General features: G+C 38.5%; 1 protein-coding gene across 2 annotated transcripts in view; it reads left to right on the top strand.

Annotated features, from left to right (window-relative positions):
• The window catches only part of LOC114031867 (proteasome subunit alpha type-7-like), a 32,211-nt gene extending 26,869 nt beyond the window's left edge, over positions 1 to 5,342 (top strand). For both annotated transcript variants that reach the window (XM_027847048.1, XM_027847047.1), the window contains 3 exons: positions 978 to 1,097; positions 1,236 to 1,298; positions 5,155 to 5,342. In XM_027847048.1, coding sequence (XP_027702849.1) covers positions 978 to 1,097; positions 1,236 to 1,298; positions 5,155 to 5,247 — 276 coding nt within the window. In that variant the 3' untranslated portion in view covers positions 5,248 to 5,342. The remainder of the gene's footprint in view (positions 1 to 977; positions 1,098 to 1,235; positions 1,299 to 5,154) is intronic.
• Positions 5,343 to 25,813: the final 20,471 nt, after the last annotated feature.

Raw genomic sequence — 25,813 nt, 5'->3', positions numbered from 1 at the left:
CAGCCAGGTGGCGCAGTGGATAGAGCACCGGCCCTGGAGTCTGGAGAACCTGAGTTCAAATCCGGTCTCAGATCAGATACTTGATGTTTACTAACTGTGTGACCCTGAGCAAGTCATTTAACCCCAATTGCCTCACCAAAAGAAAAAAAAGCTAGAAAAAAGTTAATTATCTTTATATAATTTCTCTTTTTGAATAATTTGTTCTGCTTCTGCTTATTTCACTTTGCATCAATTCATACAAGTCTTCCCAGGTTTCTCTGAAATCATTCCCTTCACCATTTATTATACCACAATATTTTTTCATCACATTCATGGGCATCCTCTCAGTTTCTAATTCTTCACCATCACAAAAAGAGGTGCTATGAATATTTTCATTCATTTGAATCTTTTTCCTCATTCTTTGATCTCCTTGAGGTATGGATCTAGTGTGACTGTATTACTGGGCCAGAAGGCATGCACAGTTTAATAGCTTTTTGGGCATAGTTCCAAATTGCTTTCCAGAATGGTTGGACAAGTTCACAGCTCCACCAACAGTGCATTAGTGTGCCTATTTTCCCGTATCCCTTCTAGCATTTGCCTTTTTCACCATCTTAGCCAATCTTACGGGTGTGAGGTAATACATCAGAGTGGCTTTAATTTGCGTTTTTCTAATTATTAGGGAGTTATTTTTCTTACAATTATTGACAGCTTTTGTTTCTTCCTCTGAAAACTGCCTGGATCTTCTTTCATGTGGTGATTAATAGTTCATAATTCTTTTGTGAATTATTTGTTCATAGTTTTTGTTTAATCAGAGAGAGGATTAGTGAAATGTAAATTATTAAGTGAAACTTTCGTTAGTCTTATAAGTCTAAAATTCCAAGTTTATTCTGGAGGAACAAGTGCTATATACAAAACTCTCAGGGCTGCCTAGATTCAATAATTGGAAAACAAATGGATTTGTATTGCATTGATACTTGTAATTATCTTTTCTTTTTCAGGCAAATGCAATAGGCCGTAGTGCTAAGACTGTTCGTGAATTTCTGGAAAAAAATTACACAGAAGATACTATAGCAACTGACAGCGAAGCCATCAAATTAGCAATAAGAGCACTGCTAGAAGTAAGTCATCCAGTACAGTGCTTGGTTACAACAAATGGCCTTCAGAAGAGCTTGTTTCCCTCTCCCTGCCTTATTGGTTTATTAAAATATAAAGTGCTTTGTGGAAACGCTCCTAATACTGTGCTTTTATCACTCTAGGTTGTACAGTCTGGTGGAAAAAACATTGAACTTGCTATTATAAGAAGAAACCAGCCATTGAAGGTAGAAGTGATTGATTTAAAAAGGAATTTTTTTTAAAAAGTGTCTGAACTATAAATCTTCTGACAGAAATAGTCCTCCTTGACACCTGTGAATCTCAATTAAATCCACAAATGTCCCCTAACATCTGGTGATCCCTTATGACATAACTCCTGTTTTCTCTTCCCAACTCATGGCTTTCAGCATTACTACTCAGTCATAATGCACTCAGTTGTAAACAAGCTATGTATGTGCATCATTATTATGTGCTGTTAAGAGCCTGAAAAGAATAATAGAGGAAATGTGTTTGAAGATATATTTTTTTAAATCAGATCATAGGGAAGACCCCACTTTTTCTAGGTAAGACTATTGGCATATAGTTCTGGGGAACTATATAAACAGTGCCCGGCACATAGTAGATGCTTAATAAATGCTAATTGATTAGACATAAGAATTCCTGGCAATTATTACATGGTTTTGCCGTACCTACTTGGGGAAGTTTTGTTGGTAGCAAACCCTGTGATGCTAAGCAGGTTGGGTGACTTAGTGGATAAAGCACTGGTTCTGGAGTAAGCAAGAAATGAATTCATAACTGCCCTCAGACACCTATTAGCTGTGTGATCTTGGGTAAATCACTTAACCTCCATCTGCCTCAGTTTCTTCATCTGCAAAAATGGAGATAATAGCACCTACCTCTGAGGTTATTGTAAGGATAAAATGACATTTGTTTTAAAGCACTTTGCAAACCTTTAAAGCACCATATTTGTATTTTTGGTTGATGTAAGATATTCCTACTTTAACTTATCTGTCCAAGCTTGCTCTGTGTCATTGTGCACTCTTCAGAAGATGAAAATAAACACTTATGATACTTTAAACTAAAATTTGCTTTTATCTTTGGGGAAAGCAGAAGCCAAGGCATGGAAGGGTTGCAGTCGGGGAGACCCTTTACAGGAGCCAACTTGGGCTGGATCATAGAGTATCCATAGTATATGAAACAAGACTAGTAAGACAAAATTTTAATTGCCATGTTAACTAGTGGTGCATGCCAAAAAGACTTAGAAGAACAGTACCAGGTATCAAGTAGTAGAATAAGCTTGAATTTTATGTAAACTTAGAACCTGTGAAAATAATAAAGTAATCATAGCCAACATTTACATACTCTTAAAAGTTTGCTCTTCAAAACACTTTACAGATTATGACATTAGGACAGTGTTACATTCCTTTGCTGATAATGTTATGGTGCAGTCATTTCAGTCATGCCCAACTCTTTGTGACCCCAGTTGGGGTTTTCCTGACAAAGATGTTGGAGTGGGGGGCTGTTTCCTTCTCCCAGCTCATTTTACAGATGAGGAAACTTAGGTAAATAGGGGTTAAGTGACTTGCCCAGGATCACACAGCAAGTAAGCATCTGAGGCTAGATTTGAACTTGGGAAGATGAGTCTGACATTCTATACCACCTGGCTTTCCCTTGCTGATAATTACCCTACCCTTTAAAAGCAGTGCTCAATTTGTAAAACTTCTACTAAAAACAGACATTCCCTCCCCTCAGTTAGATCTCGTCTGTTAAACTTCAAATTTGCCTTACTTTTCTGTGAGTCTCCTCCTACAATTTATTGTGAAATTGAAGGTAGGTACTTAAGATTTAGAGCTTGAAGAATCATGGGATCCTAGATTTAGAGCTTTAGACCTTAGAGGTCATCTGGTTCAACCCATTCATTTTAGAGTCAGGGAAGCCAAGACCCAGAGGGATTCATGACTAACCTTAAATCACACAGCTAGTGAGTATCCAAGCCAGGGTTTGAACCCAAGTTTTCTGACAACAGGTCCAGAGTTGTTTCCATTATGCCCCGTGGCAAAAGATTACAAGGTTGTTTGCTTCCAAAATTTGATGTCATTGAAGAGTAGAAAATTTACCTATGTATTTATCTGAATATTTATCTTTTCGCTTCTTTTGAAGCTTTAGTCTCAAAACATAAAATCCAAAGCCATTGTAACAGATTCTTAAATTAGTTTTCATGTTACTATAGAAATTAAAAGAGGATAGCAAAGAGAAGATCTGGAATGAGAGGTTTCAAGTGAGCCTACATATTCATAATCCCCTAAAATAATTAATAGCAGAAACCTTCCAAAGAAGCAAGACTTCTTGAAATCGTTTTAAGAAAATTAAAGAGTAGGGAAAAATGGTGGTAAAAGAAAGTTTTTGTTGTTGTTGTTCGTTCGAGTTGTGTATGACTCCTCGTGACCCCATTGAGGGTTTTCTTGGCGAAGCTACTAGTGGAGTGGTTTGCCATTTCCTGCTTCTGCTCACTTTACTGATGAGGACATGGACAAAAAGGGTTAAATGACTTGCCGAGTGTCACACAACTAGTAAGTGTCAGGAGGATGGATTTGAACTCGGGTCTTGCTGACTGTGGGCAGCTAGGTGGCTCAGGCAAGGCACTTGACCTCTGTTTGCCCTAATCTACTGGAGAGGGAAATGGCAAACCACGGCAGTATCTTTGCCAAGAACAAGTCCATGGGGTCATGAAGAGTTGGACACGACTGGACAACAACAATAATCAATCTTGGTTGAGAAAATAGATGATAAAACATAATGTCCTCCTCAGCTCCTGGAGTGCAAGGGCTGTCCAACCTTTAGTGTTTGTATTGTATGGTATACCCAAAAGCTATCATGGGGGATGCAATATAGTATAGTAAGTGTTTTGTAAGTAAAAGTCTGTTTATTGATTAGTAGAATAAACAATATTTGAGGCAGCTAGGTAGCGCAGTGGATAGAGCACTGGCCTTGGAGTCAGGAGGGCCTGAGATCAAATCCGGCCTCAGGTACATAATACTTCCTAGCTGTGTGACTTTGGGCAGGTCACTTAACCCCAGGTGCCTCACTTTAAAAAAAAAAAACAAAACAATATTTGGCCATTGATTGGCTTATAAGAGGTTGAGAGGGGAGGGAAGAGTCAAGGATGATGTCAGATTACAAACTTAGGTGACTTGGAGAGGTTGTCAGTACCCTTAACAGAAATAGATGTTTAGAAAAGAATTGTTTATAGAACTGTAAGTTTAATAAATTCTGTTTTGTACATGTTGAGTTTGAGATGCTTATAGAACATACATATGAAAAAGTCCACCGAGCACTTAACCTGTGCAGGACTGAAGATAAGTAGAAAGGTTACACTTGGATATGCATAGATTGGGAAATCATTTGCATAGTAATGATATGTGAACCAATGGGAAGAGAAATAAAGTCTCCTTTTCTCTAGGGAAGAGGACAGAAGTAATTTTTTTTAATCTTCTATCCCATTTATTTTTGTGTTTATCTCCATATTTATTTTTATTCTGTGTTAATTTATTTACTGAGAAAATAGATGAAAAATACTATGCCGCTCAAATAATGAAGAAAAAAGAGAAATCATATGATTTATCCTGTAATAAAACAGGTTGTGAGTGGTAATAGTACAATACATCTAAAGCAGTTTAACAGAAAGGCTTTTGAAATTTAAAATTGATTTTCTTTTGGGTTTTCAATTTTTTTTTTAATTTTGGAGGCAGTTGGGGTTAAATGACTTGCCCAGGGTGACACAGTTAGTGAGGTCGGATTTTAATTCAGGTCCTCTTGACTCCAGGGCCAGTGCTGTACCCACTGCACCACTTAGCTGTCCCCAAATTGATAATATTTTAGAATAATAGAGTTCAAATGCATTTCTATAGACCTTTAGGTATAATTGACAGAACTGAAAATTATTTTGTCTTTCGTTTGCTATTTTCCTATTGTTATCATCAAAGAGTAGATCATTAACCTGTGTATCTGAATATTTATTTCACAATTAATCTAAAGCCAGTGTGACAGATTTTTAAATTAAATTAAATCTGTATTTCATTTCAGATGTTTAGTGCCAAAGAAATTGAATCTCAGGTTGTGGATATAGAAAAGGAAAAGGAAGAAGCAGAGAAGAAAAAGTCAAAGAAGTTGATCTAATGCTGTGTTCTTGTACCACTTGAAAAATTGATACCATTCAGCAATTTACTAAAATTTTATGGAAAATAAATTACCTACTGTGTTTGCATTGTTGAGTACAGTTTCTTGTCTGAGTTTTTGGGACCCAATTTGTAGCTTTTTTCAATCTGCTATACAGAATTTTCAGAAAGATAATCCCAATAATAGTTGAAAGCCATGGGATTTTAACCTATACTTGTGGTTATATTCCACTCAGATTCTGAGACTTGCCAGATGGGATTTTCTTTAAGCAAATGTTTGATAAAGCAATTTGAATTTATAGACACACACACACACAAAAATTTGTTTGAAATTAAACATTCAATGAAGTATAAATTTACTGTCAGTTACATATGTTTCTCTAATGCATATTGTCCTGTCTTCCAAAGTAACCTTTATGTGAAATTATGTTGAGTAGCAATTTTCTGAGTTGTTAAAAATTGTAGATCATAGTTTTAGAGTCAAGTCATGTCAGCAAGCATTTATTAAGTTCTTAGTATTTGCTCGACTCTGACTAAGCTTTGTTAGAGCTGGAAGGAAACTTAAGGACCTTTCAAGACCACAGACAGATCCTTTGACTCTAGGAATTCTTGAAATACAGCTGTGTCAAAATCAAATAGAAATGAGACCACTAAACTTTATTTAGGGATCCCTGTGGGTGCGTGTTGATTTTAGAAAACCACCTATTAACATTATCTTCAACTTTAATTTTCATTTATTTTGTTAAATATTTCCCAATTATATTTTAATCTGGTTGAGGGCACTCAGGAGTGCAGGGGTCTATTGCAGGCCATGTTTGACACCTGTTTTAATAGATGTCACCTCTCCCCCATCATTAAACATTATGTTTTCTTCATCCCCCCCTTTAGATTTATCATCTCCAACATGTTATGTATTAGGTACTTACAGCAGGGGTAAATGTTACGTGACCATCACTTGTTAATTCAGCAGTCACTCTGTGTTGAATACTGTGATGGGCATTATGGGAGTACAAGAGAAATAACAGGATGTGGTCCCTACCTTCACATTTAAAAGATGTAACTAACCACTGGCTTCAAAGAGACGTGGTGTAAATAACAATGAAGGACTGAAACAAAAATGTTTCACCTAAAGCCTTGCTTTGATGCTAATGACATTTTGCTGGGAGGTAGGGATGGTAGTATCCTTTTTGGGAGGAGGATATGATCAAGTGAGGGTGGAGAAGAGAATTTTAAAGGATCTGTTGTGAGCAAGTAATGATCATCCAAGGATCTGTGCCATTTAAGGGTGGGAGGATCGTAGAGGATGTGGAAAAGTTTAGGGAAAAGCAACCATTTTGAAAAAGTTCCACCTATAACTTTAATGTTTTTTGGTTCCTGAGGCCATTGAGTCAGAGGTCTAGTGGATAGAATGTTGGACTTAAGATCAGGAAGCCCTGAGATCTAATTCTGCCTCGGACACCTGTGTGATCTTGGGCAAGTCACTTAACCCCTATTGACCATGGTTCTCATCTATAAAATAAAGGGATTATGTCTCTTTTAGCATAAAATCTGTGGTGGTCTAGATTTTTCCTCCCAAGGTTGACCCTTTGCCCTACTTTCATTCTCTTCTAACTCATGAGCATTTTAGAATGTCAGCATTCTAGAGTTGAAAGGATGCGGTACTGTGAGAGATAGAATCTTGAGTTTAGGTTTTGCTGAACCATGTTCTGCTTTCTTCTGGGGAGCTGATAGGAGACTTATAATTTGGCCCGGTTCTGTTCTGCACCTATTTGTAAGTCTTTGCTCAATGCTAACTGTAGGCTTTAGCTACTTAGCCCCCTTGACCTTGTCCAGGAGTTTGTTGAATTTAGTGATTTGCCAAGTCAGGTTCTTTTTTGCTTCTCACTTTGCTGTTGCCATTGTAATTGGACGTCCACTGTAATTACTGTATAAATCCTTCTGAGCCATCTTGGCTTTATTGATGGATTTCATTTTGGCATATTAGTCAGTTTCCCTGTACCCCATAAGAGCCTTTCCATAAAAATGTTAGGCAAAATTGTTTTAATAGAGTAATTGCAACTGAAGATTCACGTCATTTCATGTTACTGATTGCTAATAGTAATGATAATATGCTTTAACTGAAATAATTTGGCACTAACATAATACATGAATCTGTTGCTGTTCGGGGCTCCCTCAATTTGCATTATGGTAGTTTATATTATTTTGGTTCTACTTCCTTCACTCTTATCTCAGTTCAGTATTCCCCGTGTTTCTCCACAGTCATCATATTCTTTCTAATGGTGGAATAATAATCCATTACGTTGTTATGCCCCGATTTGTTCAGTCATTCCTAGATAGCTACAAAACTTATATTCCAACTCTTCGCTATTATAAGTAGTGTTGCTAATTTGGAGTTAGGTAGAGATTACAATGTCCATAACCTTTGACATGGAGATTTCACCATGAGGCAAATACCCCAAGGAGAGGTCCCTGACAAAAAGAAAAGTCCTATGTAATAGTAATAATAGCTAGCATTCATATAGCATTTACCGTGTGCTGTGCACTGTGCCAAGTGTTTTACAAACATCTCGGTTGATTATCATAGTAACCCAGTGAGGTAGGTATTGTTATCCCAATTTTAGGAAACTGAAGCAAATCGAAGCTAAATGACTTGTCCAAGGTCATACAGCTAGGAAGTGTCTAAGGCCACATTTGAACTTGGGTCTTCCTGATTTCATAACTGGCACCTCTATCCACTGCACCACCTGCCTCCAGTTTTGGCACTTAATAGCAGCAAAGAACTGGAAACAGTAGGGGAGAAAAATAAAAGGTGTCCCCAAAAAATTGTAGTATGTAAATACAATGGAATGTTATGGTGCTGTAAGAAACCACAAATGTGATGAATACATAGCATTATGACCCCTTATTGAGCTGCTAATTGCTGCCTCTGACAGGTAATGTCTGTGATCCTGGGAAAGAAACTTCATTTCTTGGTGGCCCAGGCCACAATCCAAGATGATGAGTTGCAGAACTGTTGAGCTACAGGGGTAGGTAGAGTTTCCTCAGTGGGCATTCCTTACAGGTTCTGACAACAGCTTACAACAAACAAAACATTGGGGGCAGTTAGTGTGTACAGTGGATAAAACACGAATCCTAAGAGTCAAGAAGACCCAAGTTCAAATACAGCTTCAGATACTAGCTGTGACTTTGGGCAAGTCACTTAATCTTGTCTTCTGTTTTCTCATTTGTAAAATGAAGATAATAGTACCTGCTTGTGAGGGACAAATGAATTATTTGTAAATTACTTAGCGTAGCGTCTTGCATGTAATAAGCACTACATAAATGTTAGATGTTACTCTTCGTGAAAAGATTTATGTAAACTGATGCAAAGTACATAACAATGTTCTAACAATACCAGGAAAACAATTTTTAACGATGTAAATGTAAAGAAAAGCAACCTCAGCAAAGCAATAGAAACTCAATAGTGCAAAATTTAATGACTGAGGTTGGCCCCAAAGAAATCATCTCACCTTGCTTCTTTGCAGAAGTGAGGGACCATGGGTGTGAGACAATGCATAGAACATGACTTTTTCAACATGTAGTTTTGGTGCACTTTTTTATCTATTATAAAGGATGATTCTATGGGAAAGGCTAAAGGGATGGATAGAGTAAGAAATATAGGTGATATATAAACAAAAGATACTAATACAAATTTATCTTTAAAAGCAGTGCTGCTATAAATATGTTGGTACATAGAAGACTTTTCTTTCTGCTGTTAATTTCTTTAGGATATAAAACCAGTAGTGGGAACAATGATAAGTTATGAACAACTTAACTAACTTTTCTCTCACAAGTCAATCCACATTGTTTTCCGGATTGGTGTGACAAGTTAACGTCTCCTGCAAGGAATTAATATACCTTTCTTCCCTCTACCCCTCCAGTTATTCCATCTTTGCCAGTCTGACAATTGAGTTATGAGGAAAGGCTTAGCAGATTGGGGAGGTGGTTGTTATTCAGTCATTTCAACTGTGTCCAGTTCTTTGTGACCACTTTTGGGGTCATTTAGGCAAAGATGCTGAAGTGGTTTGCCATTTCCTTAAGCTCATTTTACAGATGAGGAAACTGAGGCAATCAGGGTTAAGTGACTTGCCCAGGTTCACACAGCTAGTAAGTGTCTGAAGTTATATTTGAACTCTGGTCTTCCCAACTCCAGGCCCAACACTCTAGCCACTGTGCCACTTAGGTGCCCAGATTGGGGAGTAGGAAGGGCATATTCAGAAATGTGTAATGTAAAAGATACCCATGAAACTTTTTAAATGTTAATTATAATAAAGATTTTTGATAAGAAATAAGAGGTTAAACAAAAGAATATAGAAGATCTTTTAGAACCTGGGTCTTCAAAGAATCAAAAGTTCAGGAGACCTAAAACAGGCAACAACATTTTTTGTGAGTGAAAGGGTGTGAGGGTGTGTGTGTGTGTGTGTGTGTGTGTGTGTGTGTGTGTGTGTGTGTAAAAGTTTGGGTCTTCTAGTACCAGAAGGGGAAATGACATCCAGTGGAGCTAGATTGGGGCCAGGTTGTGAGGGACTTTAAAAGCTAAATAGAGGACTTTCTTTTTGATCCTGGAGGCAACAGGGAACCACTGGTATTGGTTGAATAGGGTCACCTGGTCACATCTGTGCTTAAGGAAAATTACTTGGCCATTAGTTTGTACTGGCAACCGGACCAAACCTGTGGATGGCCGGAGCACAGAGTAGGCTACAGGCAGGAGAGACGGGAATCAAACAGAAGTTTAATTTCAAAGTGAGAGAAACGGCTTGCAAGAAAGGAGGGGATCTAGACACATGTGCCAGGACCCCACCCCTGAGACATACGGGTGGGGAGATCTCAATACTTATTCCAATGGCTACACAGTGAGCTGTAGCTCTGACAATGACGGATAACTGCCACGATGAGACAAGTTTGATTCACAAAGGGGCTTTGTGACTAGAACATGGTTACTTGTCCGGTGCTTGTCAGAGCGCAGAGAACATCTGGTGCTGGTTAAAGCAATACAATAATTATGTGATTTTGCCAGAGAGTGAGATCATTCATAGGGCGAGTGCAAAGCATTGTTGTTATGCCAAGCTCAGGGCTCAGCTTCTTGCTGGGCCTTAGCTCTGGAAAACAGGGTGTTTCCTAATAAATCCTGACAGGAGGAATTGATTGGAGCAGTGAGAGATGAGGCAGTGAGCCCAACAAGGAGGCTAATAAAATAGTCTAGGGGTGAGGTGATTTGAGCCTGAGCTAAGGTAGTAGCCACAGGAGCAGAGAGAAGGGGTTAGATAGGAGAGATGTTCAGATAGAAAGGGTGATATTTGGCACCTGATTAGATAAGGGGGGTGACAAAGAGTGAAGAGTCAAGGATAAAGCTGAAGTTTGATGGTGTCACCTTCTACTGAATAGGGAAATTTGGAAGAGGGGAGGATTTGGGAGAAAAAAATATTGATGTAATTTTTAGACACATTGAGTTTTAGGCGTCCCTGGAACATCCAGTTTGAAATATCAAATAGGCAGCAGTGAAGTTCAAGGGAGAGACTGGGTATAACCCCCGTCATACACATATATGTATGTACTACACACATATACAGGTGTATAATTACAATTCATACATATATATGTGAAATCCCTGGGGCTCTCATTGATTGGCCAATAGAAGATCCCAGCTCAAGCCTCACTTGTTCATTGTTTGGGTTTTGATGGCTCAAAGTGAGTGTAAATAGCAACTGTTCCTGTTCTGTCCAGAAACTCAGAGATATTCCCCTCCCAGATTGATACTTTTGTGAAGGCAAAGGAGGCCATCCATAGCCTTTAATTACCAAATGGGCATTGCCTTAGACAAACTGGGAACTGAGAAAGACCTTAGTTTAAAAAGGCCATGGTCTCCCACTGCATCAGGGGCTATGGGCAGCCATGTTGACGTGTCTTACTACTTGACTCTGGTGACTCTGGAGGAGAGAGTGAGGCTGATGACTTTGCACAGCTCTGCCTCGCATTCCAAGTCACTTGCCAGTCAGGACATCATCACCCTGCTGATGTCATTGGTCCTCTTAGAGAACAAAGAATGAACAATAACAAACCACAACAACAATATATATGTGAATGTATATATATTTTATATTTATATATAGAATTTATATATATAATATATTTTATATATTTAGGATTTATACATATCACATGTATATACATATGAATTGAATATTAATTCAATGATAATTTATATATATATGTTATATATGTGTGTGTGTGTCTGGGTGTGTGTGTGTCTGTGTGTCTGTGTAGTATGTCAAGAGATCATATTTAAACCCATGGGAGCAGATAAAATTATCAAGATAGAAAGTGTAGTGGGAGAAGTGAACAGGGCCTAAGGCAGAACCTTGGGGAAAACCTACAGTTAGAGAAATGATACATGTAAAATGAGCCAAAAAGGAGACTGAAAAGGGGCAATCGAACAGGTAGGGGGACAAAAAGAGGAGAGAGGAAAACCCAAAAAGGAGAGAGTGTCTAGGAGGAGATGGTGATCAATAGTGTCAAATGTATCAAAGTATGGGAAGGATAAAGACTTCCAAAAGACCATCAGATTTGGCAATTAAGAGATCATTGGTAACTTTGAAGAGAGCAATTTCAGTTAAATGATGCTGCTGAAAGCCAGATTGCAGAGGGCTGAGGAATAATGCTGATTGGATAATAATTGGATAATAATAAGGAAAGGAGAGGAGGTGGAGGCAGCAAATGTTAACTTTTTTAGAAGGTTTGGCTAATAAAAAGAGAAGAGAAATAATACCAGTAGCTTGAGGGAATGGTAAAGTCTAGTGTAGATGTTTTTTAGTTTTGGTTTTGGTTTTCAAGGATAGGGAAGACTTGGGAGTATTTGAAGGCAGTAGGGAAGAAAACCATAATTAGGGAGAAGTTCAAGATTGGAGAGAGATGGGGTATGACTGAGGAAGCAATCTGAAGAGGAGGAGAGGGAAGGGGATGTGATCAAGTGACAAAAGTGGGGGGCAGCTAGGTGGCCAAGTGGATAGAGGACCGGCCCTGCATTCAGGAGAACCTGAGTTCAAATCTAGCCTCAGACACATAACACTTACTAGCTGTGTGACCCTGGGCAAGTCACTTAACCCCACTGCCTAACCAAAAAACAAAACAAAACAAAACAAAAAAATCAAGTGACAAAAATAGTATACAAGCAAGTAGGGGAAGAGCTTGTCCCATGTGACACAATTGGTCCACATGCGTGCAGCGTTTCTGTACTTGGAATATGTCCTAGAGTAGCTACTGCAAGGTTCTAAAGCTGTATAAGCCACCAAATGGTGCATACCAGCTCACTTCATAGGCAGAAACAACTCAGTCTCCAGTCTTTTTCTAGTGTCCTGGTTTCCATGTTCCAATCTAAGGGTACAAATTAATTCCACCCCAAAATCCTAACTCTCTTTGGTTCATTTTGTTCTTACCTACTTAGGGTTCTTAATATTTCTCCCCTTCCCAGTACAGCCCCAAAGAAGGGAAGGAGAATAAGCATATATATTATATTAATATACTCTATATTTATATAAAATGTATTATATCGCATGGACAATTAGGTTGCACAGTAGATAGAGCTCCAGGCCTAGAGTAAGGAAGACCCAAATTCAAGTCCCACCTGAGACACTTAACTAGCTTACTAGCTGTTTCCTCAGTTGTAAAATGATCTGGAGAAGGAAATGGCAAACCACTCCTGTATCTCTGCCAAATGAGGTCACAAAAAGTTGGAGATGACTGAAACAACTGAACAACAACAACAACAAATTATATTACATATTATATAATATGTTATGTATTATATTTAGAAGCAGCTAGGTGGCACAGTGGATAAAATGACAGGTGTGGAGTCAGGAAAATCTGAGTTCAAATCCAGTTAAAACAATCAGCTGTGTGACCCTGGGTAAGTCATTCAACCTCTGCTTGCCTCAGTTTCCTCATCTGTAATATGAGGATAATAATAGCACCTACCTCCCAGGGTTATTGTGAGGCCCAAATGAGATAATGTTAGTAAAATGTTAGCTATTAGCTATTATTATATAGTGCATACTAAGCACCAGGCACTGTGCTAGGTGCTTTACAAATATCTCATTTGATTCATACGTCCCTGAGGTAAATTATAGGGCAGCTAGGTGGCACACTGGATAGAGAGCTGGGCCTGGAGACAGGAAAATCTGAGTTCAAATCCAGCCTCAGACACTTACTAGCTGTATGACCTTGGGCAAGTCACTTAACCCTACTTGCCTCAGTTTACTCATCTGTAAAATCACTCTGGTGTCTCTGCCAAGAAGACCCCAAATGGGATCATCAAGAATCATGACTCAACAACAAAGATGCTGTCATAATCTCCATTTTATAATTGAGAAAACCAGGCAAAGAATTCACTGGGTATCAGTGTTAAATACTTTACTAAGCTGAAATCAAAATTAAAACGTAATAGCATTAAAATCCAAAGTGGCAGAGCCTACTTCTAGTAAAGTCTGAATTTTCAATTCTCCCACCCTCTCCTCTGCCCCTTGGCCCTAAGCTTGTAGCAAGAGCAGATAAACTCATTGCTCTTTTAGTAGACAAAAGCTGTTAAGCATTCTTGGGGTTAACAATCAAAGGTAGTGGAAATCAGCTCACCACTATGGACCTTAACTACCTTTTTTTCTTATCAGTTCCAACTCCTGTTTACCACCACGCCCTCTCCCCAGGTAACTCAACTTTGTTAGAAGCCTGGTCCTTCCAGTTCCTAGTGTCTACCTACCCTTCCAAGGTGACCCTGTGTCTGCTTTGTATATTTCGTTTGTTTTTTTTTTTTTGGTTGGGCAGTGGGGGTTAAGTGACTTGCCCAGGGTCACACAGCTAGTACGTGTTATGTGTCTGAGGCCAGATTTGAACTCAGGTCCTTCTGAATCCAGGGCCGGTGCTCTATCCACTGTGCCACCTAGCTGCCCCGGGCTTTGTATATTTCTATTATGTGTACATGACATCTCTTCTATTAGAGGTAAACTCTGTAAGACCAGGGACTGTTTGACTTCTGCCTTTGTATCCTCAGTGCTTAGCCCAGGACATGGCACCTCACAGGGGCTTCATCAATGCTGTTGATTGATTGATTTGGGTGGGGAGCCCCAAGTTTCTTGCCTGGCGCTGATTATTTCTCCATAACTCGTCTCAGTGTGATGTAGACACTGAAATGGACTTGGTGCTTGTATCCCTTTAAGAAGTCCCACTCGGGGCACAACCTTCTGACAGTTCTCCTTCAGCAAAGACTAGTGCAGATGTTTCTTTTTGGTGCCTAAAGATCCCAAAAATTGAAATAGGCAGTGAAACTTAGGGATGAATGTTCCAGTATACCTTTTTCTTCAAAAATTAGCATTTACTGTTTTTGTTTCTAGTTATTTCTGGAAATTTGATGGGTATGAATTACATTTTTCATTATTAGAGTCACCATTTCCAAATGATTTGTTGGCATTTTGATTTCTCTTGTTGACTGTTCATCCTTTGATTATTTTATTCATTAGAGATATGCTCTTAAATATTTTATCAGTTACCTATACATCGTGTCAAGTTTTTACTCTGTTTGCCCTTAAATTTTGTTGTTGTTATTATTAACAATAATTACAACTAGCTTTTGTATAAGGCTTTGATGTTGGCAAAGAGCTTTTAGAACATTATTTCATTTTATTCTCATGAGAAACCTAGGAGGTATGTAGTATCGTTCTCATTTTCCAGATGAGGAAACTCAGACTGAGGAAGGGTGAATTTTTGTTTTTATATTTGTTATATACATTTTTGTTGTATAGAAATTTTTAAAAAATTTTTATGATATAGGTTATATCTACCTTATCCCCAATGGCTTCCACTAGTTAATAAGTATATTTTTTTTTCCTCTGCACAATTGAGATAAATACATCATTCCGTCTTTTCCTCCTCTTTGAATAGTTCTTTTTTATTTTTAAGTTTGTGATCCAGCTGGAATTTATTGTGGCATATGGCATGAGATATGGGTCCAGATTTATTTTCTGTTATATTTCCAGCCAGTTTTCCCAACAATACTTACCAGATCCTTTACTCATTTTTTTCTCTAAGTTTATCACAAAGTAATGTGTATTTGTTTTATTGAATATGTGCTATATTATATTCCACTTATCTTTTAAAAAAATGATTCATTTCTAAATACTAGTGAGTTTTTATGACAAGAGATTTATCATATGATTTAAAGTCTGGAAGCACAAATCTACTTTGATTTCAGTTTTTTTTTTTCTTAATGCTCTTTGATATTCAATCAACAAGTATTTATTTAGTACCAACTCTATGTCAGGCCCTGTGTTATTCTTTCCCATTTGTTTTTCCCTATACATTTCACTCTGATGTTATCCAGTTTTATAAAGAACCCTAAGTACCTAGAGGGTTAATCATAGCGGAATCCCACTTCCTCCCAAGTCTAGGATTCATTTTTGCAGAGGGACAGCCTTGTTCTGTGTGTAGCGTCTTTTGATTGAGATTTGCTCAGAAATGATGTGTATTTGGATTGAGGACACTGGAGGTGGCCTGCTGTCTTTGAGACAAGTCCATGGCAATATAGTTGTCTTTCTGCGGACTATTTTTTCCAGAGGAATGGTGATCTCTCTGAGCAAATCTAGCTGGTCTATATAGGCATTGCATTTGTGACTTCGTCCTCAGAAGCATCACCCTGTACCTCTTTGAGATAGGTGGTCCAATGCTAGCAAGTCAGGACAATTAATGAAAAGGGCTGCTTCTTGTAGACCTACCAAATGAAGCCAAGTCCCTCATGCTAGACAGAAAGCGACATCCTGACTTTGCCACTTACTATATGTGTGACCTTAGGCAAGTTACTTCACTTCCTTGGACCTCAGTTTCCTCATTTGTAAAATGAAGAGGTTGGTCATGGGAAACCTGTGGCCTCAAGGCAATATGTGACCCTTGAGGTCCTCAAGGGCAGCCCTTTGACTGAATCCAAACTTTGCAGAACAAATCCCCTTAATAATTCTGTAAAAATTGGACTCTGTCAAACAGCCGCAACCCAGGACCTAGAAGTCCACATGTGCCTTGAGGCCACAGGTTCCCCATCCCTGGTCTAGATGATTCCTTAATGCCAGTGCCTTCCTTTTAAGACTGTCTCCAGTTTATCTTGTATAAATCATGTTTGCGCATAGTTGTCTTTGTTCTCTTACCTTGGTGCCAAATCTTTAGGATAAATCAATCAATATTTGTTAACTGCCTCCTATGTGCCAGGCCAGTGACACTGAATCAAAGATTACAGGTTGGGAAGTAAGGTGTAAGAATAATGGAAAGGTAGGAGGAGGCTAAGTTATGAAGGGCTTTAAATGTCAATGTATTGATCCTGGAGATCCTGGAAAAACCACTGGAGTGTATCGAGTTAGGGAAGGATGACATAGTCTGACCTGTTTTTTTTGTTTGTTTGTTTGTTTTAGGAAAATCATTTTAGTGGCTGAAAGGAAGATAGATTGGAGTGGTGAGAGACTTAAAGCAGGTAGACCCACCAGCAGATGTGAGGACCTGTACTAGAGTGGGGACAGTGAGGACAGTGTCAGAGAACACAAGGGGGCATATTGGAGAGATATTGTAAAGATGAAATCAGCAGGCTTTGGCAACAGATTACATATGGAAGGTGAGAAATAGTGAGGAGTTGACTCAGGCTGAGAGCCTGCGGGACTGAGAGGATAATCATGCCCTCTGTAGTAGGAGAGGGACAGGGTTGAGGAAAAAAAATAAGGAGTTCACGTTTGGACATGTTGAGTGGAAAGATAGCTCAGTACTTGGGAGACACAGGCAGACCCTTCAAGGGATACAAAGTTCCAAAGACAGAGTTACTGCTATGTAAGCTCATCAGAAAGGAAAAATCCCTGATCCACCCATCTTACGTTGGGATTCCAAGAATTCTCTGGACTTGCAAAGTGTTATATCTTTTTTCTGTTCTAGGAAGTTTTGTGTCATTAGTTCCTAAAATAGGGTGTCTATTTTTCTTTTTCTGATACCTTCTAGAAAATCATTAATATAAGATTATAACTACTTGTTTTGTCTTCCAAGTCTGTTTACGACTGTACTTTATTCTACATATTCACTAGTTGATTCTTAAGATGTTATTCCCTGAACTTTTCCTTTAATTTTATTTTCATTACCTATTGATCTTTGTTCAGTTCCATTTACTGTGCTATTTTTATTTCTACTGAATTTTTTTAGTTCTTTTACGTGGTTGTAGAGTAGATGTGTGGGACTTCCATATATTATAAATGTGGATGGCTCAATTGTGGCAGGGATGGATATCTGATTTGAGATTTAGTTCATCATATCTATAAAGAAAACTGGGATTTCCTCCTTTGTGGGCAGTAGAAAGAAGGCAGGATCTAGGACTGCCATGACTGGTTCTTCTCTCACTTTTCTATCTCCAAGAAAGGTATTGGGCTAGAATAATATTTATATATGATACCTCAACTCTCTGTAGTCTAGGGATACCATAAGGGTTCAGAATAAAAGATACTTTCCCTTATAGTGCTCAAGGGGAATGAAACAATTCTTTTTCTCTTCTTATTTTCCCTCCCCCCATAAGCATATATAGAATATTTATTTTACTAATTAATTAATAAAATAAAATATTTATTTTATTACATAAGGGTCCTTTTTTCCCATTAAAAAGTTTCTTTGGGATATAGCCCTAATTTTGGTATCAGTGGGTCAAAAAGTATGCACAATTTTAATGACTTTTGGGGTCATATTTCTAAATTACTTTCCAGATTTGCTGAACCAGTTCCCAATTCCATCAATGATGCATTAATGTACCTATTTTCTCAGAGCCACTCCAGCATTTATAATTTCCTTTCTGATGGGTGTGAGATGAAACTTCAGAGTTATTTAAATTTACATTTGTCAAATTATTATTGATTTAGACCATCTTTTTTTTTGTATCTTTTTTTTGTTTTGTTTTGTTTTTTAGGCAATTGGGGTTAAGTGACTTGCCCAGGGTCACACAGCTAGCAAGTGTCAAGTGTTTGGTCTGAGGCCGGATTTGAACTCAGGTCCTCTGACTTCAGGGTCAGTGCTCTATCCTCTGCGCCACCTAGCTGCCCCTGACCATCTTTTTTATATGGCTTTTGATTGTATAGATTTCTTCTCTGGAAAAGTATGTGTTCATATCCTTTGACCATTTAGCAATTGAGCAATGGCTCTTATTTTTACAAATTTGAATCAGTTTCCTATATATTTTAGAAATGAAACCTTTATCAGATAACCTTATATAACACAATGGAGCTCTTACGAAGGAGGAATATTTACTTTAAAAGATCTAATCATAAATCCCTACCACATGGGAGGCATAATTCCCCTTCTCACCTCAGTCTCTGAGAAGGAGAAAGGGATTAGGTTCATAGTTTAGCTCAGTGCCCCTAGAGCGCAGTCCTAGTTCCAAGTCTACACCCTCCTAGGGCTCAAGTTCAGGGCACTCTGGCTTCTCAGGGTTTCCTTGCTGGGGTGGCTAACTATACCACCCCAGCATGGAAGCCCTGAGAAGAACTGTCCTGTCTGAAATCCTGGCTCCAAGGTTTCCAAGGCTCTAAATCCTAGTTCCATGGAGATTAGCTCTAGTACCTGAAACCATGGACAAATAACAAAAGCAAAAACAAACACACCTAGGCCCATTCTAGAGCTAGGATTAAAGAGGGAGAGCAGGAGAAGGACAAGTCCCTTCTCTCACCATAGCATCCATGCAGCTGCTAGGACAGGAAGTTGGCAGAAGAAGAGTGACCAGTTTTAAAGATGCAGACAGCCAACCAAAAGAAACTATTTCAGCCTGGTCAGGACATAGCAAGCCCAGAGCACGGTGACACTTGCTGCAAAGATTTTTTTGTTCTTCTAATTTTAGCTGCATTGACTTTCTTTGAGCAAACACATTTTAATTTTATGTAATCAAAATGTCCAAATTATTTCCTGTGATCCTCTAGGTCTTGTTTTGTCATCAACTCTACCCCTAACCATAGATCTTACAGGTAATATCTTTCTTTACAATGTAATTAATTTATGATGTTACCTTTTATGTCATAGACTCATTTGGAGCTTATCTTGGTAGACAATGTGAGATGGTTTATATCTAGTTTCTGGTAGACTGCTTTCCAGTTTCCTCAATAGTTTTTGTTGAATATTGATTTCTTACCCCAGTAGCAGATATTTGCTTTTATCAAACATTAGGCTACTGTGTTCTTGTTTAAGATCATAATTGCTCTCCTTTTCCCGTTAGTTTTTTTTTTTAAATTTCTAATGAAACATTATTACGGTTTTATTATTTATTTTTGCTTGATTTTGCTTAAGGATATCTACCCTCCACCTCCTAGTTAGAGTTTATTTTGCTTAGGACTAATTCCTCCCTTAATCTACTTTTATTCACTCCTATCCTTTCTCCTTTCCTGCCTATTTCCCTGTTGGGTAAAATATATTTCTATACCCAACTTTGTGTGTGTGTGTGTGTGTGTGTGTGTGTATTCTTACTTTGATCAGTTCAAATGAGAATGAGGTTCAAGCAACATGTCTGCTTCTTCTGCCCCTTCCTTCTTCTTTGTGTTTCTACTTGTGCAACCCAATTATGTGAGATAATTTCCCCCTATTCTTTCTCCTCCTTCCCCTGCCCTAGTGTATTCCTTTTCCCTTCCCTTTCTGTTTTTAAGATCAGCAAAACATTACAAAACTACCTCAGGCTTATTAGACTGCCTCTATGACTCCTGATGTTGATAAAGGTCTAAAGGAGCACATGTATCACCTTTCCATTTTAGAATGCAAGCCGTTTATCCTCGTTTAGTCCCTCCCTCATGCTTTACTCTTTAAGTTTCTTTTGACAACTGTGTCTATATTTCAGAGTTTTTCTCTAAAATTTTAGTCTTCTCATCAAAAATGTTTTGAAGTCCTTTCACTGATTGAACCAAGGAGAGCTAGAATGATCTCACCAAAGGAACCCTGCTCTTATCAGTCTCTAGGCTTGCAGGCACTGTGAATCAAGGGACACAGTGCTGAGAGCCAGCTTCCCTACGTGTCTGTGACTCCAGGAAGATCTCTAGTCTTGCCTCTCCCTAGCTCATTCCCTCAAGTGTCCTCCAACAATCTGAAGCCACGTCTCCCTTACTCATGCCACACACATGCTAGTGGTCTTTTGGCCAATCAGGAATTATAGCCCCTTCTACAGCTTAGTACAGCTTACAGCAAGCAATGTGACAGGAACTGCTTGGGTTGTATGGGTTGAGGTGTTACACTGTTTTCCATTTTCACTATTTATTTGTCTCTTCTTATGGTTTTCTTTTTAAATAAATTATCATCTTAAAAAGACTATTAGTCACTTTATTTTATTATATTTATGTTACTTTTAGAGATATTTCAACTTTACATTTCTTCCCCTCCCCCCCTTAGGCAATCGAGGTCAAGTGACTTGCCCAGGGTCACATAGTAAGTGTCAATTGTCTAAGGTGGGATTTGAACTCAGGTCCTCCTGACTCCAAGGCTGAAGCTCTATCCACCGTGCTACCTAGCTGCCCCTCAACTTACATTTCTGAAGAAGTTTTATTCCTTGAATCATTAACATTACAGAATGGTTTGTGTCAGATTTTTTCTTTGGTTTACTCCTTACTTGTTGGATAAATTTTTGTTTCTGTTTCTTCTTCCCTTTCTTTCCTTCTTTTCTTCCTTCCTTCCTTTCTCTCTGGTTCCTATTTCTAGGGGTTTATTATCTCTTTTTCTTTTTTCCACTTTAAAAAAAAATGTTTTCGATAAGGAGCTGTGGAGGATGTAGGTCTCTGTTCATTTAAGATCTTTTATCTCCCTTTTACCTCCCCATTATTGCAGTATTGAGATGGACAGGCACTGGGATAGCATGGCCTATAATCTCCAGCTCCAGCCTGGTAAAAGGTAGAGATAAGTCAAAGTAGTTCCCTTAGAGTACTGTGGTGCAATTTTTATGTTGCCACTCTCGAAGGCCTTTGCCTCTGGATCTTAGAATTAAACACCTCCTGTGGTGTGGCCTATTGAATTCTCATTCACTTTTCATTCCCCTGGGGATATTGTTTCTCTGTTCCATTTATCTTACTTTCTTTCAGGAGTGGTGGTAGTAGCAGCAGGGGTCTTGTCAGAGGCTTCTTAGGTAGGAACTATAGCAGTGTAATATACTCCCCTTTAGATTACTACGCATCTCCCAAATCTACTCTTTGAATTGGTAGTGCTCCAATTTGGCAAGTAGCTATTAGTGGCATAGATCCTTGAGGATGGTTAAATAAATTATTTATGCTGTGTGGGGTCCTTATAGTAGATGACAATTAGCCATTAAAGTCACTACCCCTACCTCCCCAGTCCAGCAGGTCTTTAATAACAACAACAGCAACAACATTTATATAGAGTTTACTATGTGTCAGGAATTGTGCTAAGCACTTTGCAATTCCTATCTCATTTGACCCTCATGACAACCCTAGGAGATAAATGCTATTATTATCCTCATTTTATAGATAAGGAAACTGAGGCAGACAGGAGTTGAGCAACTTGTTCAGAATCACACAGCTAGTGAGTATTAGAGGCTGGATTTGAATTCGGGTATGGACTTCTGAAAAATTTGAGTCATTACACAAACCTAAAGTTAAAACTACGTACTTATACAGTTCATAACATTTCTAGAAGTCTGTCTTCCAATCATCCTTTCGTGAGAAGAGTACATGTTATTCAGGGGTCCAAATGGGTGACTATCATTGCCCTTTTCAACTGAGACAGCAGGTTGACTACCAAGGACTGCCTTTCGCTTTTCTTTGCATCCCTAGCACTTAGCATAGTACCTGGCACATAATAGGTGCTTAATAAATGCTTATTGACTGACTGACTGACTAATGGTCCTGCATAGGAATGGCCTTCAGCACTCTATAGTCATATTAGAACGGTACATCTTCATTCTTCCTAGACAAATACTGGAGCTCTGATTCCATAAGAATAATGACATGACCATTTCCTGGTGTGTTTGGAATGATGTCAGTGAAGAGAAGACAAACTACTTCACTTCCGTTTTCTCCATCAAAAAGAATGGTGCTTGGGCTGGAAGGATAGAAAGGGTATAGCTAATAGAAGCCAAGAGAAGTGAGAAGATGGAGAAACCTCAATGTGATGCCTCTTAATGTGTTTTAAAATGTGTACTAATGACTTGGCTGGTAGGTGGCATGATTGTCAGATTTGTACATGACAAACATGGAGTGATATCCATCTCATTAGATAACTGAGTTCAGATTTAGAAAGGATGGGCTAAGTCCAACAAGATGAAACTTGATAAATGTGAAGTCCTATGTTTAGAATTAAATATAATCCATGGAAGACTTTCGAGAGTCCCTTGGACAGCAAGGAGATCAAATCAATCAATACTTACAGAAATTAATTTAGACTATTCACTGGAAGGTCAAATATTGAAAGCGAAGCTTAAATACTTTGGCCACATAATGAGAAGATAGGACTCATTGGAAAAGACCCCGATGTTGGGAAAGATTGAAGGCAAAAGGAAAAGAGGATGGCAGAAGGTGAGATGGATAGTATCATGGAAACAACAAACATAAACTTGGACAGGCTGTGAGAGATAGTGAAAGACAGAATAGCCTGGTATGCTATGGTCCGTGGGGTCTGAAGAGTCAGGCATGATTGAACAGCAGCATAATCCATGGCCCAGAGCCCAAGTTCTGGGTTTACATAGACCAATTTTAGTTTTAAGGAGCTTCTCACTTCTTGTTTGTGCCCTCACCCAATGTTTTCTTTCAAAAAATATGATTTTACCCCTACCCAGTGTCTTCCTCGAGATGATTAGGATGTATCTTATATTTAGATCTCTATCGAAAAGGTTAAAGGGCCCTCAAATTCCATACAAATACTTAGGCTAACAATACACCAAATAAAGGGCAGATTTTATTTCACTCAACAGAAAACAGGAAACACAAAGGATTAATACCTACTTGGATTAAGGTAATTCTCCTTCCTCTATAATGAATCCTTCCTCTCTAATGAATGGGGCCATTGACAGTTGTGTTGACTTGTGTCTTGCCACTGGACTCCTATGACTCTGGAGGAGAGAGTGAGGTTGATGACTTTGCACAGCTCTACCCATTTAAATCCAATTCACTTGCAAGTCAAGACATCACCCTCCTGATATCATTGGTCCTCTTTGAGAACTAAGGATGAAAAACAACAATGAATTCTACTTCTTTCAGGGACCCATATAGTTCTTTAGATTTATAATACTTCCTTGTGTTTAAGGCATCCCTAGTAGGGAAAACATTGGGAGCTGATAGTCGCACCTCTCCCTCCATTGAGCCCATTTCCCCTTAGGTATCAGAACAGGTCTTAGATTTATAGTACTATGCTAGGATTGATGTTCCCTTGAAAGGGTAAAGTGTGTGGGATTGCTAAATAATCAACTACTCCCTTCTTGACTTTTCTTGGACCTAACAGTCAGTATAGCTTATAATAGTGGAAGCTAGGTGGCAGTGGATTGAGTGCCTGGCCCTGCAGGCAGAAACACTCATCTTCCTGAGTTCAAATCTGGCCTCAGACACTTATTAGCAGTGTGACTCTGGGCAAGTCACTTAAACCCTGTATCCCTCAGCTCCTCTTCTGTAAAATGAGCTGGAGAAGGAAATAGCAAACTATTCCAGCATCTTTGCCAAGAATATCTCAAATTGTCCCAAAGAGTCAGACACGACTGAAAAGTGACTGAACAACAGCATCTCAATCAATCTTAGGACTTACACATACTCTATCATCAAACATGCCCTCAATCTGTGTGTAAATTATTCTCACAAAAAGGTATACAGATAGGAAAATAGGCATATGGGTTGGTCTTCTTGGTTCTTGGTCTTACTTTGGTAATAATAAGGTCTGAGATATTTTTTTTCTCCTGACTTTGACATCCTTCCCTCCAAATACTTTGAGGATTGATCCTTTAGGGCCTTCAAATTGTATTTTCCTCCAGCACAGAAATCCAATGGATATTTTTTGTCTAATCCAGGGGTGGGGAACCTGGGGCCTCAAGGCCACATGTGGCCTTCTAGGTCCTTGGGTGCAGCCTTTTGACTGAATCCAAGTTTTACAGAATAAATCCTTTATTAAAGAGATTTATTCTGTGAAAGTTTGTATTCAATCAAAGGGCTGTACTTGAGGACCTAGAGGGCCACACGTGGCTTCAGAGCCCCAGGTTCCCCACCCCTGGCCTAATCTGCTTTCCCCATCCTTATTTTCTTCAGTGACATTTCTCCTTCTTTTATAAGCATATCTAGTACTTTCATGTTAAAGTTCAAATGTGGCCGTACTACTGTCCTTGACTGGAAAAAGTTTGTTACAAAGAAATCTTTGCAAATCTTTTTCCTTTTTCAATATATTTGTTGTTTTCTTTCTATTTTATCCTTAAATGGCCTTAGGATGACTTTGATTAGTTGAATTTTTCACCAAGCTTTCTTTAAATTGTTTTTTCCCTCCAGCGAGTCTCATCATTTCATTATGTGGAATTGATTATAATCTTCTATCATCTATCTCTGTGAGATTTTACAAATAAGCATACATTCTAAACTAGATTGTCTTTGGCTACCATCTCTTTCCTCTCAGCAAATAAGTCAAGTGTTTTTTTGACTGAGGTACTATTCAGGCACTTTTGGCCTCCTCCTTAAGGCAAATGATTTACCTGAGTAAAGTGACCCTGTGTAAACCTCACTTTAGAGGTGAGGAAACTGAAACAGAAGGTGGTTATGATTTACTTGTCCAGGGTCTTAGACAGATCATATTCAACTGAGCTACTTTTATGAACATTTATTAGATAAGAACTCATCTCAATCAATGGGCAGCTAAGTGGTACAATGGATAGTGTTAAATGAGCTAGAGAGGGAAATGGCAAACCACTCCAGTATCTCCGCCAAAAAAACCTCAAACATGAACATGATGAAAATTAATGAAGATCAATGCCAAGTCTTTCACTTCCGTTAAAAAAAAAATCTTACATGTACTTACATGTACACATGACTTATTTGCTGAGAGGAAAGAGATGGTAGCCAGACAATCTAGTTTAGAATGTATGCTTATTTGTAAAATCTCACAGAGATAGATGAAAAAAGATTATAATCAATTCCACATAATGAAATGATGAGAATTGCTGGAGGGAAAAAACAATTTAAAGAAAGTTTGGTGAAAAATTCACGGTATAGGCCCAATTTGAACTCAAGTCTTGTGACTCTGGACGAGTCACTTCACCCTGTTTGCCTCAGTTTTGTCATCTGTAAGATGAGGTAGAGAAGGAAATGACAAAGCGCTCCAGTATCTTTGCAAGAAGACCTCTAATGGAGTCATGAAAAGTCTGATAGGACAAACAACAACAAAAACTTAAAGGTTATATAAAGTGAGGCAGCACTGTGTAGTGGAAAGAATGTCACATTTGACCCACACCAAATAGTATCATTCAGAAAAATGAAGATGGAACATGGCCAAGGATCCTTCTACTCCTAATCTTTTTAAGTCTTACTCCC

Source organism: Vombatus ursinus, unplaced genomic scaffold, assembly GCF_900497805.2.
Source record: "Vombatus ursinus unplaced genomic scaffold, bare-nosed wombat genome assembly UNPS02015255.1, whole genome shotgun sequence".
Lineage (NCBI taxonomy): Eukaryota > Metazoa > Chordata > Mammalia > Diprotodontia > Vombatidae > Vombatus > Vombatus ursinus.
Note: the sequence above shows the minus strand (reverse complement) of the source record. Positions and strands in the feature narration are given on the sequence as shown.